At 36.9% G+C, this 19,807-nt stretch overlaps 1 protein-coding gene across 1 annotated transcript in view; it reads right to left on the bottom strand.

Moving 5' to 3' along the window:
- SRD5A1 (steroid 5 alpha-reductase 1) overlaps positions 1 to 19,807 on the bottom strand; it is a 43,276-nt gene that overhangs the window by 21,240 nt on the left and 2,229 nt on the right. The window contains exon 2 of the mRNA XM_044681883.1: positions 3,592 to 3,758. Coding sequence (XP_044537818.1) covers positions 3,592 to 3,758 — 167 coding nt within the window. The remainder of the gene's footprint in view (positions 1 to 3,591; positions 3,759 to 19,807) is intronic.

The following is a 19,807-nucleotide window of genomic DNA, read 5'->3' as shown; positions in this document are numbered from 1 at the left end:
CTTCCTTCCTTCCTTCCTTCCTTCCTTCCTTCCTTCCTTCCTTCCTTCCTTCCTCTCTCTCTCTCTGCCTCTGTCTCTGTCTCTGTCTCTCTCTCTCTCTCTCTCTCTCTTCCTCTCCCTCCCTCCCTCCCTTCCTGCCTTCCTTTATTTATTTTTTTAAAGGCCCTTACCTTCTGTCTTGGAGTCAATACTGTGTATTGGCTACAAGGCAGAAGAGTGGTAAGGGCTAGGCAATGGAAGTTAAGTGACTTGCTCAGGGTCACATAGCTAGGAAGTGTCTGAGGCCAGATCTGAACCTAGGACCTCCCATCTCTAGGCCTGGCTCTCAATCCACTAAGCTACCCAGCTGTCTCCCCTTCCTTCCTTTCTTATCGCTCCTCAGATGTCTAATTTCCTTTTAGCAATATCTTTCCTATTCACAACCTTACCCCCAAATCCTCCCTTATGTTCTTCCCTTGCCCTCCTGGTTGCAAATTGGCCCACCTTTCCAAAAGTCATTCCCTTAATCCCTTGCCCCATAGCTTTTAATTCTTTATTTTCCCTACCATGCTCTCCTACTTCTTGATTCCCCTTTCCACTCACCTTACCCCCACTACCTCTTGCTGTTTATTCTCATCTCTTTCCCTTCCCTCCCTTTTCTCATCCCCTAGTCCTCCTTTCTCTTAACCCACCTTTAGTCCCTCCCTTATCTCATCCCCTTTCCCTCCTGTTTCTCTGTACATTAAGAAAATGTTTACCTAGCTAATTGTGTATATTGTTCTTTCTTTATCTCAGTTCTGATGAGAGTAGGCCTCTAGTACTTCCCATCCTCCACCCCTTCCTCCCCTTCCCCATGGCACTTTCCACCATTCACCCCTCTTCCACATAAGATAGCAATTCTATCCTATCTCCTATTGGTGCATTCCACTACCATTTTGGCTTATAGCACTACATTTATCTCAACCTTGAATCTTCCTTATATACATGCCCCCTCAGAAAACCCAGGTCATTTTGAGATTTATTTGCCAAGACAAACATAGGAATTATGTGAACATGATTACAAAACACTTTTCACACAAATAAAACTATGTCTAAAAAAATTGGAAAAACATTAATTGCTCATGGATAGGCTGAGCTAATATAATAAAAATGATAATACTAGCTAAATTAATTTATTTATTTAGTGCGATACCTATCAAACTACCAAAAAACTATTTTATAGAACTAGAAAAAATAATTAACAAAATTCACCTGGAAGAATTAGAATCAGAAAGATTAGGAATATCAAGGGAACTAATGAAAAAAATGTAATGTATTGAGACCTAGTAGTACCAGATCTTAAACTGTACTATAAAGCAGTGATCATCAATACAATATAGTACTGGCTAAGAGATAGAAGGGTAGATCAATGGAATAGACTAGGGGTAAATGACACTCAGCAAGCTAGTGCTTGATAAACCTAAAGATCCCAGCTTTTGGGATAAGAACTCACTATTTGACAAAAACTGCTGGGAAAGGGGGCAGCTGTGTATCTCAGTGGATTGAGAGCCAGGCCTAGAGATTGGAGGTCCTAGGTTCAAATCTGGCCTCAGCCATTTCCCAGCTGTGTGACCCTGGGCAAGTCACTTAACCCCCATTGCTCTAGCCCTTACCACTCTTCTGCCTTGGAACCAACACACAGTATTGACTCCAAGACAGAAGATAAGGGTTTTAAAAAAAAATGCTGGGAAAACTGGAAAACAGTATGGCAAAAATTAGGTTTAGGCCAATAATGGGTATATGACTTAAATATAAAGTGATATTATAAGTAAATTAGGTGAACATAAAATAATCTACCTGCCAGATCTATGGAGAAGGGAAGAATTTAAGACCAAACAAGAGATAGAGAACATTACAAGATGCAAAATGAGAAATTTCAATTATATTATATTAAATTCTTTTTGTACATACAAAACCAATGCAACCAAGAGTAGAAGGGAAGCAATAAAATAAGAAAAAAAATTTATAACAAATTTCTCTGATAAAGGTCTTATTTCTCAAATATATAAAGAACTAATTCAAATTTATAAGAAATGAAGCCATTCTCCAATTGACAAATGGGAAAGGGATATGAATAGGCAGTTCTCAGAGGAAGAAATCAAAGCAATCAATAATAATATGAAAAAATGTTCTAAATCCCTCCTGATTAGAGAAATGCAAATCAAAACAACTCTGATACCACCTTATACCTAGAAGATTGGCCAATATGACAGCAAAAGAAAATAATAAATGTTGGAGAGTATGTGGCAAAATTGGGACACTAATGTACTGCTGGTGTAGTCATGAATTGATCCAACTATTCTGGAAGGCAATTTTGAATTATGCCCAAAGGGTTTTAAAAGAATGCATAGCTTTTGATCCAGCAACACCACTACCAGGTCTGTATCCCATAGATATAAAAAAAAAATGGGGATGGACCTGGTTGTTCAAAAATATTTATAGCTGTGTTTTTTTGTGGTGGCAAAGAATTGGAAAATGAGGGGATGTCCAGTGATTGAGGAATGGCTGAACAAATTGTAGTATATGATGGTGATGCAATACTATTTTGCTATAAGGAATGATGAACAGGATGATTTCAGAAAGAGCTAGAAAGATCTTTCATGGACTGATACAGAGTGAAATAAGCAGAACCAGGAAAACATTATACATAGAACAGCAATATTGTGGAATGATCATTTGTGATAGACATGGCTATTATTGGTAATGCAATGATCCAAGACAATTCTGAGGGACTTAGGACAAAGAATGCTATCTACCTCCTAAGAAAGAACTGTTGAAGTCAGAATGCAGATGAAAGCATATGATTTTTCAATTGTTCATTTGGGTTTATGTTTGGAGGTTTTGGTTTTATAAGATTATTCAATTACAAAAAAGAACAATATCGACTTTGCATGAGAACATATGTATAACCCAGATTGAACTGCTTGCCAGCACTAAGATGGAGAAGGGAAGAGAGAAAAGCAGATAAGCTCAATCATATAACTTGGGAAAACTTCTGTGAAAATTTGTTATTACATATAAATGGTAAATATATTACATATATTTTAAATGTAATCCACATTTATTAACATTTTAAAGCTTGTCACTTAGAAGGGATCTCAGAGGCCATCTCGTTTAACTGGAGAATCCTGTCTATAACATACCAACAAAGTATCCAATCTTTGCCTAAAGACTTTCTCTCTATATAGAGAGAAAATCTGATGCTTCCCTAGGTAGCCCACTGCCCTTCTGCCATCTTCTTATTAGGGAGTTAAAGCTATCCAAAGTTAATATGAGGTCCATGCTACTAATTTAAATACAAAGCTTATAGGTAATCTAGCTTTTATATGCTATAATAGTTTATTATTTAAGTAAAATTTTAAATTGTCATTTCTACATTAACCCCAAAGTAGATAGTATAAACATTATTATCTTCATTTCAATGTTGAGGACACTAAAGCTCAGGAAAGTTAAATAACTCAGGACTTAAGTCCACTTCTTCTGACTCTGAGACTGGTATTTTTTCTACTACATTATGTTGCCTTTTAATAGTCAGAAATAATATTTTATTATGTAGTTGGTTATCAGACTTACCTATGATAAAACGGGGATCTTTTATCCAGTTGTCAGAGTACTCTGCATAGTTACTCAAGTACTGGCTCTGCAAGAATCCATTAAGGGTACAGAACATAAATGCACTCAAGAATATGAAGAGTGGTATTGGCTTTCCTCCACGAATCAGAAAGGGGAAAATTAATGCCCTAAGGAGAACAATTGACAATTTAATATGCAAATAGATCAATGAGCTCAACAAAGGAGGTACTACCTATAATGATGCAAATTATAATCTATCTAAGCCTAGCCACCCTGTGTGCCCCCTTTCCCTTTCTTCTGCCAGGGAGGGAAGGCTAAGTATGGAAGAACCAGCATATCCAATGTGAATGACACTGGAGCATGCAGGCTCTCCATTTATTATCCTTTATTTTAGGCATCTGACCTGCCCATCTATGAATGAAAAAGATCAGTTAGCCACATGGAAAGAGTAAGAAATACTGTTACAAATAAAATTGATCTGGAGACTCATCACCAGATTTATAAGCATTTATTAGTAAAGATAGAGAGTGGAGAAAGAGAGATGGGGAAAGAGAGAACAGAGAAAAAGAGAGGAGTGAGAGATTTCAGATTTACTAATTTAAGCTAAGATCAGATATCAGATTTGAGCCCAGCAAGGTCTCCTCTATGCTGAGCTGTCACTTCCCAAGCAGCAGCCCAGGGAGTCAGTCCACTCCCACTCGCCTTCTGAAGTTTGAATTTTAAACCCCACCAGGCTCCTCCTTCCATGGCGACATTGCAAGTTGACACTGATGCCAGGCCATTAGATATGACATTACTCTGTGACACCTATGTCTTATTGTTGGGGTGCAGTGGGATGGAGGTATTTTACTTTACATAATACATAAGGTACAGCTAATGTGCTTTACTGGTATTCTCTTAATGTTATCATACTTTAATACTACCTTCAAATCTCCAACAACCTAGTTTATGAAATTTAAATAAAATTTTAAAAATTCAAACCCGTATCCTTATTCCATTTAACAATAATCATTCTCAGAAAGAGTCATAGGATGTTAGTATGTGGTTGAAGAGTAAGGTTATTAAAGATTTCGGTAACATAAAAATATAGAAAACTATTAAAATAAATGCTTGAGGTAAGAATGACATCAATTTCATGTAGGCTAAGCTTAGTTTTATCATAAAAAGGCAATGAAATTGTCACAGAAACTTAACTAGCCAAGAGAACAAAAGCAGAACTGATTGACTTTACTTCCCATTGAATAAGGAATAAAAAGTTCAGTGTTCAAGTTTTATGGAGGGCATATCACTGTGGCAAGTATGGAGGTAATAATCAATGCTATGCTTTTGCTGAATGTCCTTTCCATTCAACTATTAAGTAAGCTTCTTTTGTTAAATGTTATATAAAAATGTTTAATTTCATTCCAGTCCCAAACCTAAACCACAAGAACTGATTTTAGGCAGTCTAGCACCAAAAATTTTTGCACAATTTTAGTTGTAAAGATTGGCATGCAATAATTTCATGTTTGAAATAAGGGAAGGGTTTGGGGCAGTTAGGTAGCATATAGAGTATCAGGCCTGGAGTAGGGAAGACCTGGGTTCATATTTGGCCTTATGACACTTCCTACCTGTGTGACCCTAAGCAAGTCAATTAACCCTGTTTGTCTGGGCTTTGCCCTTCTGTCCTAGAGTTGTTATTAGGACAGAAAGTAAGGGTTAAAAAAAAATGGGAGAGGGGCAGCTGGGTGGCTCAGTGGATTGAGAGCCAGGCCTAGAGATGGGAGGTCCTAGGTTCAAATCCGGCCTCAGACACTTCCCAGCTGTGTGACCCTGGGCAAGTCACTTGACCCCCATTGCCTACCCTTACCAATCTTCCACCTATAAGTCAATACACAGAAGTAAAGGGTTTAAAATTAAAAAAAACAAAAACAAAAACAAAACAAAACAAAAATGGGAGAAAGGAAATGCAAAGGAAGGAGAGCCTGATATGGGAGCCTATTGCCAGGAGGTAGCCCTGTTTCTGCCATAATACCTTGTATCCCTTTGCTAGCACCACAGGAATTAACTAAAGGGTATCTATGAAGACTGGATGTATCACCACTCTTGCATGCATTCAGCAAATATAAAGAGATCTGAATGTGTCCAGGAATTTTTAACAATTATGATCTAAAGGCACATGGATAACTTGGGAACTGTTATTTTATTTTTTTTTTTAACAAGAAATCTCTTCCACATCCCAGAGGTAGGGGATCAGTGCTCCTGCTCAGGTAAATCTACATAATTTTTTTTTCCTTCCCTTCTTACCAGAGAAGAAATCTATATCTTTTCTTTCTTCTTTCATGGCGTATTTTACAATGCCCACCTTATCCCTTGAACCTTTAAAACCTAGGGGCTTGCTTCTCTTCTTGGCTGATTTATATCTTCTGAGGCATTTTTTCCAAAATAGGGCAGTTTCATCACCATTGAATATCAGTTCCAGTTTGCTGACTTTCTCTTCAATCAGTTTCTGTAGAGTTTTTGGAAACTTCTTAGCCATGTCTTGATCAGCAAATGCTGCCTTTTCCATTACTTTTATATTGCTTAAGTTAAACTTGTTTAAAACTTTTTTCAAACCAGCCTTTTCTGGCCCAAAATATATGAGACCCTTCCCTTTCATTTTCCTTTTAGGGACTGATATAAAGACTTATTAGCCTTTTTCTTGTATGATGCCAGTCTACCTACCAGAATACCTTTTTATAACAATCCCACACCTAAAAGATTGTTACATTTCTATGGAAGAGAGACATGGTCTGGAGATTTATGTAGATGCTTTATAGTTGTTGGTGGAGCAGTAGCAAAGGTTCCTAGAATTTCCTTCCCCTTAAGGACAACTTATTTAACAACATAATGGCAGGTTGCCTGAACAAAGCATATCTAACAATTCTACTTTTTCTTTCAAGTTCCTCACTTTCCTCGGTTTCTAGGGCAGTGATGGGCAACCTTTTGATTGGTGTGACAAAATTGGTGTGTCAAAATTCGCCAAAAAACTGAGCATAACTCAGGTGGTGTGTCACATTGAAAATAAAACCATAATTTCACGATATTTATAGTTTAAATAACAAAAATGTGTAATTGTAATATATAGCTATTTAATTAACCAAAAACTATTTAACTTACCTGCTTAGTGACTTCTTTGTTCATTTGTCAGTTGGTTTCTTTTGTTTGTCTTGATATTATTTAACTTGTGCAGGGTGCTGTGAACTAAGATAAGTGAGGGGGAGGGTGAATTTTTTAACTAACCTGCCTATTAGTGACTCTTTTGAATTCATTTAGCTGCTAAATCTTCAATTGAAGGTTGGTATTTTGTACACTTCAAGCCCAAGCTACTAACTTCATCTGTCAATCTGTTTCTTTTGTTGGTTTTGATATTATTTAATGCTGAGAATAAGGTCTCACAAAAGTACGGAGAGGGAAAAATTGTGAGTAAAGTCACTGCTATATTTTTTTAGGGTACTAAAAGTGTCTGGTAATCGGTTCCAGGCACTCCAAATTCCCTGTTCGTAGTGGCACTCCTCTTGATTCTTCAAGCGGCACCTTTCCAGATTCTCAAGCTTTGACCTCAAGTCGACAAACACCTGAACCCAGATGCTGTCTTGAAATTCTGCAAGTTGCATCTCCAAATCATCAACTTGCATCTATTGGAAACTATTTAATTCCAAACCACTGCAGACTACTGCATCAGGATACTTAATTATTTTCATGGTCTGTTCTAGGCTTCTAAATTGATTAAATCTATCACTGAACTGGTCAAGTAACGAGTCTAAAACATGCTGGTACTTTATATGCAAGGGTTTTATTTCATTTTGTACAGTTGCACTGGCTTCTCAAAATACTTTTGTTACTCAAGGAAAATACTTAAAAGTTTTAGTTTCTATATCTCGCTTGAAAATTTAAATTTACTTTCAAAAGCTTTTATCTATCCAAACTTAACATCAATACTTTTGCCAAAACCTTGTAACTTTAAGTTCAGTTCATTAATGTGAACAGAGAGATCTGTAAAAAACATCAGGGTGTTGACCCACTTATCATCATTGAGCTGAGGAAAGTTTCCCAGATTCTAATCCTTAAGAAATACCTTAATTTCTTCAAAGCACTCCACAAAATGCTCAAGAACTTTAGCTCAGCTCAGCCATCTTACATTATTGTACATTAGCAGTCCACTGTAGGTGGAATTAACCTCCAGTAAAAATACAGAAAATTCTCACTTGTGAAGGGGGCAAGCAGCTATTATATTAACTATTTTTGTAACAACTGACATTAAGTCATTTAAGTTGGTGAATCCTGCCTTGGCACATAAAGCCTACCGATGGATAATACAATGAAAAGGCACAATCGGATGTCCAATAACTTCTGTAAACAATTTGATGAATCCGACTTTTTTCCCCACCATGTTCAGTGCCCCATCTATCATCACTGACACAACTTTAGAGATATCCATGCTTAGGTCACAGAATGTCTATACAATAACCGTACATATTTCGCTTCCTGATGTATTTGTTGGCACTGATACTAACTTTATCAACTCTTCTCTCATTGTCATTATCAACTCATTCATCTCATCAGAATGTCCACCAATAATGGCCAACTGAGCATGTGATGTGACATCAGTAGTTTCATAAAGAGAGATTGAAAAATATTTACAATTAATTATGTCTCTCTTTAATTGATGTACGTTTGTTTTCAGTCTCATGATTCAGACTTTTATGATATTTCTACTGAGTGGTAACTCAGATATTCTCTTAATAACTGCATCTTTATTCTGCATGTCATGAAATAGAACTGTGTGGGAAGCCAATAAGAGAATAGATAAAAATCCTAGACTCCTTTTTTGACCCCTTTTGTGATCCTTGTGATTTCTTGTTGAAAAGTATTGTGGCCTTATTGAAAAGCTTTAAGTTCCTAGCAAACCTGAATTTAAAGGATTAACACTGTTCCCCTTTGGCCGGGAATGCAGTTGTCTGGTATAGCCAAGGCCAAAACCTTAGTGGGGGCAATTCAACCCTGAGAGGGATATTCCCTGACTTGGCTTTCTGAGAAGAACCCAGTCAAAATTCTGCCTTGGCCTTGTTCTATTCTGAAGCCAATGTTTTGTGTTTTGATATGACATAATTTATAACTTCTGCACATCTGCAAAGTTTCAGGGGGTTCTTTTGTGTGAAATGAGTCTTGAAATATATATATATACATATATTTATATATAAAATAAACTCCATGCTCCTGGAGACAGAGCTGGAAGCATAAGGTAAAAGACAACTCCCATATCCAGTCCTTATTTCCTTATCAACTAAACGGTCCTTATCAGATTATCAGAGATGATAAAGAGATCTCTACAGAACTGGTGCACATCTTAGGAGTTTCTTTAATAAATTCTCCCTCACTGAGTGCTTTTCCATGCTGAACTATGAAGTGAGCAATGCTCAAACTTGCAGATGTTAAATGTGTAGAGCTTTTTACAAATTTAAGGATGGTATTAGATTGATTCTTGTAAAAGTGTAGCTGCCTGGAAATGTATTCCTTCCTTTCATCCTCACTTTTTTTCAAAAGCTGGGAATGATTAGTTTCAAAATGTCTATTATATTCCACATTTTGCTTACTACCATTTCAGTACATAGAATGCAAAATGATGTACCATTTTTTTCCTATAATGTCATACATCTTGGTCCATGTCTCTTGAAAGGGTCGACTTTTTTTTTTTTTTTTTGTTTTTTATTTTTTGGGTTCTCTATCAGGGAGGAAGTGACAGAAGACAGAATTATAGATAGCTTGTTAGCTCTGTAGGTAATGAGGGGTTAATTAGCCTAATTGATCACAAGATGGCACATGTAACTGTCTTTTAGGAAAAGGTAGGGTTAATAAGGATGCACAACAGTAATAGTGGTGAAATGGAGTCTATGCTGCAAGATGGCGTTCCTTATGTAAATTAAGATGGCTGCTGCTATTTCTAATGGCAGGAAACAGTACCCATAGCACAAGCCCTCACCTCTCCCAGCCTCCCCCTCACTTATCTCAGTAATGATGTTTAATTAGAAATCCACAACACCCCAGAAAGTAGATTGGGTGATGTTGCTGTGGTTATGTGGTTGCTGGCAATGGAGATCACAGGGCTCCTCGAGTTGTACACTCTGGGGGTATTTCACTGTTCCTTGCTCTGCCAGTAGAAGTGAGGTCAAAGGTCCCATAATGGCCCAGAAGTCCCAGAACTAGACGTTCTGTGTTGGAGTTCTGTTGTTTGGCCTACAGACCTCCAGCACAGTGTCTACACTACACTACAGCAAATGTTTCATCCTCGGCATGTGGCCCCATACTTCTCTGTATGTGGCTGCATGCAGCCGCATGTCATTGAATATGGCTATGCATGCCAGTGCTGACACACGTGTCATAGGTTCGCTATCAGGGTTCTAGGGAGTACTTATAGACCCAAGATTCTAAAAGAGTTTATGGTATTTAAATGACACAAGATACAAAAAACTTGAAATGGAAAGATCACTGTGAGATCTCCATAATGTCACATGAGAGTTTGCCATAAACATGCTTAACATTCCCAGCTCAATGCATAGGACTACAATCCTTTTATTTCACAGTTAATTTTAAGAAAAAAAAGTGTAGCTGTTCATTTGTGTTATTAAACAGTAAAGATTATAGAGGAAAATTATACATGATAATTTTTTTTTTGCATTTATCAGTTACTGAACTTAAGGTATCTCCACATTTCCAGCCTTTGTGTGTCAACTACTGCCTTTTGCATTCTTTTCACAAACTTTAATTTTTTATTTATTTTAACTTTAAAAAATAAATTGCATTTATTTATGGCATTCAAGGACAAAATATGTTGATATTATACACTACTATACTATATGTAGTTTATGCATTTCTGAATTTCTAAACTTTTTCTGTGTTATTTGCTGGCTTTTGTGCGTCTTCTGTAGATTCTGCAATACTCTCTCAAAATTCCAATTTAGTTTCTTATTCCAATCTGCAGTATATCAAAACTATTATGAGGAAAGTTGAGATGTGTAGTTGCCTAGAGTTGAGACAGACCTTCAAGGACAGTTAGTACAGTGGATAGATTCCTGGGCCTAGAGTATGGGAGATCTAAGTTCAAATCTGGTCAGACATGTCCTTGCTGTATGACTGTGGGCACACAGTCTCATGGGGTCCCAACTTAGCAAAGTCTACTCCCAGTCTACTCTGTCCCTTTCCACTGTGGTCAATGATTCTCCCAACAACCTTGGGGTCAAAAAGCCCATATCAAGGGCCCCTTCTGCATCTGGCCTGATGACCCACCTGTAGAGCAACAGAGATTGAGACTGGGAAAATGGAAGTACTGCCTCATCACCAGCCTCTGTTCCAGAATACACAGGCCCTAAGCTGTATAAGGAACCGAGTGCCAAGTCCAACAAGTACATCATCCACAATGCATTAGCCCACTGTTGCCTGGCTGGCATGGTCAATCTCACAAGAACTGCATCCTGGAGGAAATTGAGAAGAACAAAACCAAGTACTTCCTGATCCTCTTCTAGGACACGAGCTGCCAGTTTCCAGCACTGTACACATTATCTGGGGAGATGGAGGAGATGTATTAGATGGCTATGGCACCCTAACCATCACTAAGTCCATGCTTGAAGGGATCTACAAGTACAACTTAGATTAGAAACATTTTACACAAATTCCTACCAACACAATGTCCATGCTAATACCATCGAGGACCATTTCTAGCAGATCAAGAATCCCAGCACCCGTAAATAGCCCAGACATTCCCTGCCTAGAACTCTGTGGACTGAACTCTGCCCCAGAGACAGCCAGGGATATTTTATGCCCAAAGGCAGCTCCCTAAAGGGATGATAGAGGCCCTCTGCTGGAGTGAAAGGTGGAGCTTATCCCAGCCTGGGCTCTTCTCCTCTCCCTGGGTAGGAGAATGAAGGATCTCAACTCTTGCCTTGGCCCTCTCCTCAGCCCCGTCCCCACCTGCATTTTTCTTCTATCACGGTGCTGGCAATGTCTCTTTGTTCCCTACTCCTCCTGAACCCCAGAACCACCTCTTGCCTGGAGTGATTTTGGTCCCCATTATTGGGGAGCTCCCAATCTCAAGCCTTTGGGAAGTCAATTTATAAATTCTGGCCTGAGCCAGTCACTTAACCCATTTGCTCCAATTTCCTCATCTATAAGATGGGGATAATAATAGCACCTACTTTTCAGGGTACGTGTGAAGAGATAAAAATTGTGAAGCACTATATAAATACTAGCTTAAAATAAAAAGGATGCTCAGTTACTTTGAATAGATTAGTGTTTCAAAAACCTTAACATTGACAATGGAAAGTGGTGTTTTCTTTTTGCCTAAAGCCTTTGTAGGCAAAAGAGAAGCAAGTTTTTGGTAAATTAAGTTATGACTTCACCTTAAAGACCCTGGGAAGAGGTGGAGCTCAAAAAAACTGAACTTACCGGGAATCAAAGGTGTCCACAAGGGAGTATAACCACTTTTGCTGCTGTTTTATTTCAGTTGTGTCTGACTTTGTGACTCCATTTAGAGTTTTTTAGGTAAAGATACTAGAGTGGTTTGTCATTATCTTTTCCAGCTCATTTTCTTTTCCAGTCCAGGGTCACACAGTTAGTAAATTTTCTGAGCCAAATTTGAACTAAGGAAGATGAATTTTCCTGATTCCAGGCACTCTATCTACTGAGTCACCTAGCTGTCCACTGGTGGTGCCTTATTCCTGGAACACACTGTTTTTAAAAATATTTTATTTTTCCAATAACAAATTTCATCATATGTTTTCTGAACTTATAAGATCCAAATTGTCTCCTGTCTTCTCTTCCCATTGTGTAGGATGAGATTCAGTGTGTAATTCTCAGAGTAATATTTGGCTTGTAATACCAATTTCCAGGACCCCAGAAAGAACAAGGGGCTTAGAATAAAACTACCCCCCACCAAAAAAATAATTTTTAGTTTTCCTGACCTATTTTCAAAAAGTTTGAGAAGATCTTATCTGTAGTTTGGGAAAGATGCCATCTCTGGAAAGGGACAGTCCCAAAGAAGCCAAGCAGGAACAGGGAGTTTAAAATGTATACTGTTCCAAGAAAGACCAACCAAAAAATCACAGGTTTTTGATCATGAGGGTTTTTAGGGGTAGGTAATGTTGAAAATCATGTGCTCAGTATTATAGGTGTCACCCCATCATCCCCATCCCTTTGCCCCCATAAGAGGTTGGACGAGAAAGAGGGAGAGAATCTTGTATCAGAATTATTATAAAAAGTCTGTGCTTGCATGTAAAAGAGGAGACATTTTTCTATCTTGAGCATGCAGCTTATGAGCAGTATTCCTTTTCCTTCCCTTCCTCTTCCCCTTTCCTCTTCCCCACCCTCCACCCTTTCCCACTGTTTTTCTCCAATAAAGCCATGCTACATCTATCTGCATCGTATTTGGCCTCAGATGAGTGATTAAGGAAATATTTATCTATCTAAAGATTCTCCTGAAACCATTCCACATACCTCCCTCCTCTCAGAGATTGTAAGCAATATGTACTATATGTGTATTAAACAAAACATACACCCATATTGGTTACTATTGTAAGAGACTACTCACATAAAACCAAAAACACAAACTAAAATGAAAAATAGCATGCTTTGATTTACATTCTGACTACAATAGTTCTTTCTCTGGAGGTGAAAAGCACTGTCATAAGTCCTTCAGAAAAGACCTGGATCATTGTTTTGCTGAGGACAAGCTTTGCTGAGCTAAACCTTTCAGAGTTGATCATCATATAATATTGATTTTACCGTATACGAAGTTCTCCTGGGGCTCCTTATTTCACTCTGCTCATCTGCTCTCTGTTCATGTAGAACTTTCCAGTTTTTTTCTGAAATCTTACTTATCATTTCTTATAGTGAAATAGTATTCCATCATTATCACATACTTCAATTTGTTCAGCCATTCCTCAATTGATCAACATTCTTTGTCACTACAAAAAAGAGCTGCTATAGTACTTTTGTACAAGTAGGTCCTTCCCATTAATACAGTGCTGGTGGAGTTGTGAATTGATCCAACGATTCTGGAGGGCAATTTGGAACTATGCCCAAAGGGCTTTAAAAGACTTATCTGCCTTTTGATCCAGCCATATCACTGCTGGGTTTATACCCCAAAGAGATAATAAGGAAAAAGACTTGTACAAAAATATTTATAGCCTCACTCTTTGTGGTAGCAAAAAACTGGAAAATAAGGGGATGCCCCCTGATTGGAGAATGGCTGAACAAATTGTGGTATTTGTTGGTGATGGAATACTATTGTGCTCAAAGGAATAATACACTGGAGGAATTCCATGCAAATTGGAATAACCTCCAGGAATTGATGCAGAGTGGAAGGAGCAGAACCAGGAGAACATTATACACAGAGACTGATACACTGTGGTACAATCGAATGTAATGGACTTCTCTACTAGCAGCAATGCAATGATCCAGGACAATTCTGAGGCTCTTATGAGAAAGAACACTATCCACATTCAGAGGAAGAACTGTGAGAATAGAAACACAGAAGAAAAACAGCTACTTGATCATATGGGTTGATGGGGATATGATTGGAGATATAGACTCTAGTCTAAACAATCACCCTAATGCAAATATCAATAATATGGAAATCAGTCTTGATCAATGACACACGTAAAACCCAGTGGAATTGCATGTCAGCTATGGGAGGAGGTTGGGAGGAAAGGAGGGAAAGAACATGAATCTGGTAACCATGGCAAAAAATATTCTAAATTAATTAATTAAATAAAAATTTCAAAAATCAGAAACAAGTAGGTCCTTTCCCCCCTTTTATAAAAATCTCTCCAGGATACAGAACTTGTAGTGGTATTGCTAGATCAAAGGTTATACTCAGTTTTATAGCTCTTTTTGGGCATAGTTCCAAATTGTTCTACAGAAGGGATAGATCAGATAACAACTCTACCAACAATAAATTAGTGTCCCATTTCGCCACATCCCATCCAACATTTATCATTTTCCTTTATTGTCATATTGATCAATCTGAGGTATGAGGTGGTACATCAGAATTGTTTTAATTTGTATTTCTCTAATCAAGAGTAATTTTTTTCATATAATTATTGATAGCTTTAATTTCTTTATCTGAAAACTACTTATTCATATCCTTTGCCCATTTGCCAATTGGGTTATGACTTATATTCTTATCAATTTGATTCAGTTCTTTTTGTATTTGAGAAATGAGGGCTTTCTCAGATAAATTTGCTGTAAAATGTTTTCCCAGTTTGTTTTTTTCCCTTCTAATATCAGTTACAATGGTTTTATTTGTACAAAGCCTTTTAAATTTAATATAATGAAAATTACTTTACATCTTATAATGCTTTCTATAGATTGTTTGGTCATAAATTCTTCTCTTCTCCATAGATCTGACAGGTAAACTATTCCATGTTCCCTTAATTTGGTTATGGTACTACCCTTTATGTCTAAATCATATACTCATTTTGACCTTTTCTTGGTAAAAGGTATGAGATACTGGTCTATACCTAGTTTCTGCCATACTGTTTTCCAGTTTTTCCTGCAGTTTTTGTCAAATAATGATATTTATCAAATAATGACAAGTTATCTCAAAAGCTGAGATATTTTTGGGTTTATCAGACACTTGATTGCTATGGTCTATCCACCAGTCTATTTTTTAGCCAGTATCAGATAATTTTGACGATTATTGCTTTCAAAATGAATTTCTTTATTTTTTTTTTAATTTGGAAAATAGACAGTATAGCCAGGTAGTCTAATGATATAATTCAACTGACTACGGTAGTGAATTATTATATACCCTATATAGTACATTAGTAGAAAAATACAAATGTTGGGGGAAGGGAGGAAATAGGCTTAATAGTGTCTAATTGTGGTAACAAATACAATTCTTTGGTAATATAGATAATTCAGAAAACTTGATAATATAAATAAATAAGAAAACTTCAGAAATCCATGAAAAAGCATAGGTATAACAGTTCAAAATTAATTCACATAAAAAAAGATATTTCATGCTCTATGAAATATTTTGAAAATAGTACTTAAAGACAGAAAATTTAGTACTTGCAGTGCTATCAAATGTTAAAAGAACATCTATAAAATACAATTATAGCTGGATTTCTTTGGATGGTATCAATTCTTCAAGTCTCTGCTGCCATCCCCAAAGGTTGTTAATGGTTGAATAAATTCTTGTTTAGTATGAGATTACTGATTCAGTCCAGGTTGGGTTAAAGACTCTGGGTCCTTCAAACATTCATCACTGGAAAGTGTACTTATATCTACTTTCCTTTCAACACATTTGATACAGTGACTAGTTTTATGTAACACTGGTTTTTCCACAGGTTCTGTTTCCTATTGAATGAATTTGTTCACTAAGTATGTTACCCAATACTTCTATTTTTCTAAATAAAAATCTCCAAAAATCAGAGGACAGATGCTTTGATTTTGCAAACTACATTATTCTACAACAACTTAAACACTTTACAGACAATTGAAAGTGAGCAATGAGACTAGTTCGTATTTGGATAGGTTTCTGCATGTCCCATAGGTTATTCCTTTTCCTTTGCACATATTGAATATTTCTCCCTCTGAAGTTCAGACTTGATCTGGATCATTCCACTATGTCAGCAACAACAATCCCCATGATGTGAATGACCTCAAGTATTTTTCTGCATTTTGGGAAAAAGTCCTTCATGAAGCAAGAGTATTCGTATTTTCACACATGGGTTTTGTAGAAGGAGACCAGGAAACATGGTTCTAGTCATGATATTTTTAATAACTAAGCAAGTCAAAACTTTGCTGGCATCAGTAGCCTAGGAAATGGGTGGTTTGGACTAGATGACCTTTGGGTTCCCTTCCAGTTCTAAAATTGTGCTCATGTTCTGTAATTCTTGCCCTTCTTTGAACAACCATATTATATTATACCCTTCTCACCACACTTTCATACTCTCCTTTGTGATTGTATATGATCTTATCTTCCATATCAACTATAAGAATAACTAGACTGCAGACTAAAAAGGAAATGATTCTGTCTTATTCTTTTTTATTTCTTCACTCCTTCCTTAGTAGCTGAACTTAATGAATTTAGTAAAATAAAAATAGTAAAACTTAACAAAGAGGGCATGGGAGGATACCCTGAATGAGGAGGGGTAATAGTGCACAATAGCTAGTAGAGAGCAAAAGGCAAAGAAGAGGGTAAGTGAAAGGAAAGGAAAGGTATTTTATGCAGCTCTCAATCATGAATAAGTGATGTATGAATTGGGAAGCTACCCATATTCCTTAAACTAAAATTCTTAAGTATTTTTCATTGCAATAGATGTTACTGGCAAAAATATTTCCTGCTGAAAAACATCTAAAAATGAGTTTAAGACTCCAGATTAAGAGCTGGGAAACACCATAGAAACTAAATCCAACTTCTCATTGTGTTATTGTTGTTTAGTTGTTTCTGTCAAATCTGACTCTTCATGACCCCATTTGGGGTTTTCTTGGCAGAGATCCTGGGGTGATTTACCATTTCCTTCTCCAGCTCCTTCTACAGATGAGGAAATTGAAGCAAAAAGGGTAAAGTAACTTGCCGAGGATCACAAAGCTAGTAAATATCTAAGGCCACAATGAACTCTGGAAGATGAGCCAGTAACAGGGGAAGGAACAGGGGAAGTAACAGGGGAAGGATTTAAACTCAAGTCTTGACTCCAAATCCAATACTTTTCACTATATTATCAAGCACCTTCTTACATATATCAAAAAAAAGTTATGATTGTATATTAATTTACTTTACATAAAAAACTTTTTAGGAATACATTAAGTGTGCAATGGGAGATCAAACTATACTAGGGATATTGTCAAATTTTTAACAATAAACATTTCTTTATCTCACTAAATTTGATGTTAAGTTTTACAAGTCTTAAGAATTTTGTAATTATGGGGTAGCTGGTAGCTCAGTGGATTGAGAGTCAGGCCTAGAGACAGGAGGTCCTAGGTTCAAATCCGGCCTCAGACACTTCCCAGCTGTGTGACCCTGGGCAAGTCACTTGACCCTCATTGCCCAACCTTACCACTCTTCCACCTAGGAGCCAATACACAGAAGTTAAGGGTTTAAAAATTTTTTTGTAATTATATTTTTCTCTTCCAAACTACATGTGAATACAACTTTAAACAATCTTTTCTTCCATGTTCACTCTCTCTCTCTTCCCCCCTCCCAAGATGGCAGGTAAAACGATATTGATAAGATTGATTATAGATTTACTATCATTCATTACTGGTAAGATTAATCTGTTTAGTTGTAACTTGATTTAATAATAAGAAAAAGTCAGTTATTAGTTGATTGAATAACAAGTATAAGACATTATAATATATAATCTGTAGTAGTAATCATTTATAATTATATAGACCCCTTTAATCATATAGACCTATAGAAGTAATAATAATCTTTCCTCTTGTGTGCAAATAAGTTCTATCTCTGCTTTTGAGAGTGACTTACTCGATGTAGAAACCTGTTTTTGAGATGACTATGCAAAATGACTGTAGAGAATAAGGTGACCACAGAGTAATTAAAATTTCCACTGAGAACATGTACAATTTCACAAATACCACCCGAACATCCAGCCTACTCTTGAGCTTTCTCAAAAAGAACAGTACATAGGAGCCTCAGGACTCCTGTTCTTGGAGAGGGCAGTAGACAAGTTCCTTTAAAAAAAAAAAGACAAAAATCTATAAAGAGCTGTCATCTAATATTCGGGATCTCAGACTAAGCTGAGACTATCTGTAGACCTGTTGACTCTGTATGTCTCATGAGCATATTGACATCAACATATTTAGCTTTGTTGATATTGATTACTATCATATTAGAGTCAATTTGCTCAGAAGCTTGATCCTAGCCTTTTTTCTTTACTATATGGACTATACATATGCTATCATGTAATAGTTATTTCTGTGTTTTTTATGTTGTAAAAGAAGCTATATGTTACTTAAAGAAGAAAAAGATTTGCAAAGGATATAAAGTGAAAAATGGTTTGATTCAATTGGCATTCAGACTCCATTGGGTTCTTCTATGGCAATTGATAGCCTTTTTTGTCCCGAGTTTCCTGGAGTTGTCTTAGATCCTTGCATTGATGATAATAGTTAAGTTACTTGCAGTGGATCATCTTACAATACTGCTGTTACTGTGTAGTACAATGTTCTACTGGTTTTGTTCACTTTACTTTTCATCACTTCACATGTCTTTCCAGATTTTGTTTATGATTGTCCTGATCCTCATTTCTTATGGTACAATAATATTCCATTACAATCATACACCACAGTTTATTGAGCTATGATATATTGATGGACATTTCTTCAGTTCCAATTTTTTGCCACCACAAAAAGAGCTGCTATAAATATCTTTGTATAAATAAGACATTTTCTCTTTTCTTTGATCTCTTTGAGACACAGACCTAGTAGTGATATTGCTGTATCACAGGGTATACACAATTTTATGGCCCTTTCGGCATGGTTCCAAATTCTTCTCCAGAATGCTTGTATTAGTTCACAACTTCACCAACAGTTTATTAGTGTCCCAATTTTGCTACACCCCCTTCAACATTTATCATTTTTTTTGTCATATTATCCAATCTGACAGCTATGAGGCAATATGTCTGAGTTGTTTTAAGTTGAATTTCTCTAATTAATAGTGTTATAAGAGAATTAGGGAAAGTTTAGTAAGAGGCATAAGTTGGCTGGATGGCTGACAGAGAAGGTTCCAGGCATGGAATGGTGGAGGGAGACTACTTTTTCTAAGGGACTCTGGATGTATCTGCTGGCAGTTGGGGGCTTTCCTTGGCTGCTGGAGGTGAAGAGCCCAGAAGATAACTGTCTTCTGTAAATCCATCTTCCCTGGTAAAGATCAGGTTGAGCAGTGATTCTGGTTTGATTGGTGGACATGTCAAACCAGTTCAGCTGCTTGACTTTACCCCATTTGTGGACTTATTTGCTGTGACTCCTGGAGGCTGTGAACAATGCTGGAACCGAAGTGGACCCCTGCAGTGAGACTCACATTCCCTTCTGACCTTACAGGCTGGACCTGTCAGCCTGAACTTAGAACTAGGATAGTTTTGTCCTGCCCTGAGTTTGCCCATTAGAAATTAGTTTATTCTGTCCATTTCCTCAATACCTAACCCCTAAACTTTAATAAACAGTTTTTCTTTACTTCCTGTGCCTT

This window comes from Gracilinanus agilis, chromosome 1, assembly GCF_016433145.1.
Source record: "Gracilinanus agilis isolate LMUSP501 chromosome 1, AgileGrace, whole genome shotgun sequence".
NCBI classification, from domain to species: Eukaryota; Metazoa; Chordata; class Mammalia; order Didelphimorphia; family Didelphidae; genus Gracilinanus; species Gracilinanus agilis.
Note: the sequence above shows the minus strand (reverse complement) of the source record. Positions and strands in the feature narration are given on the sequence as shown.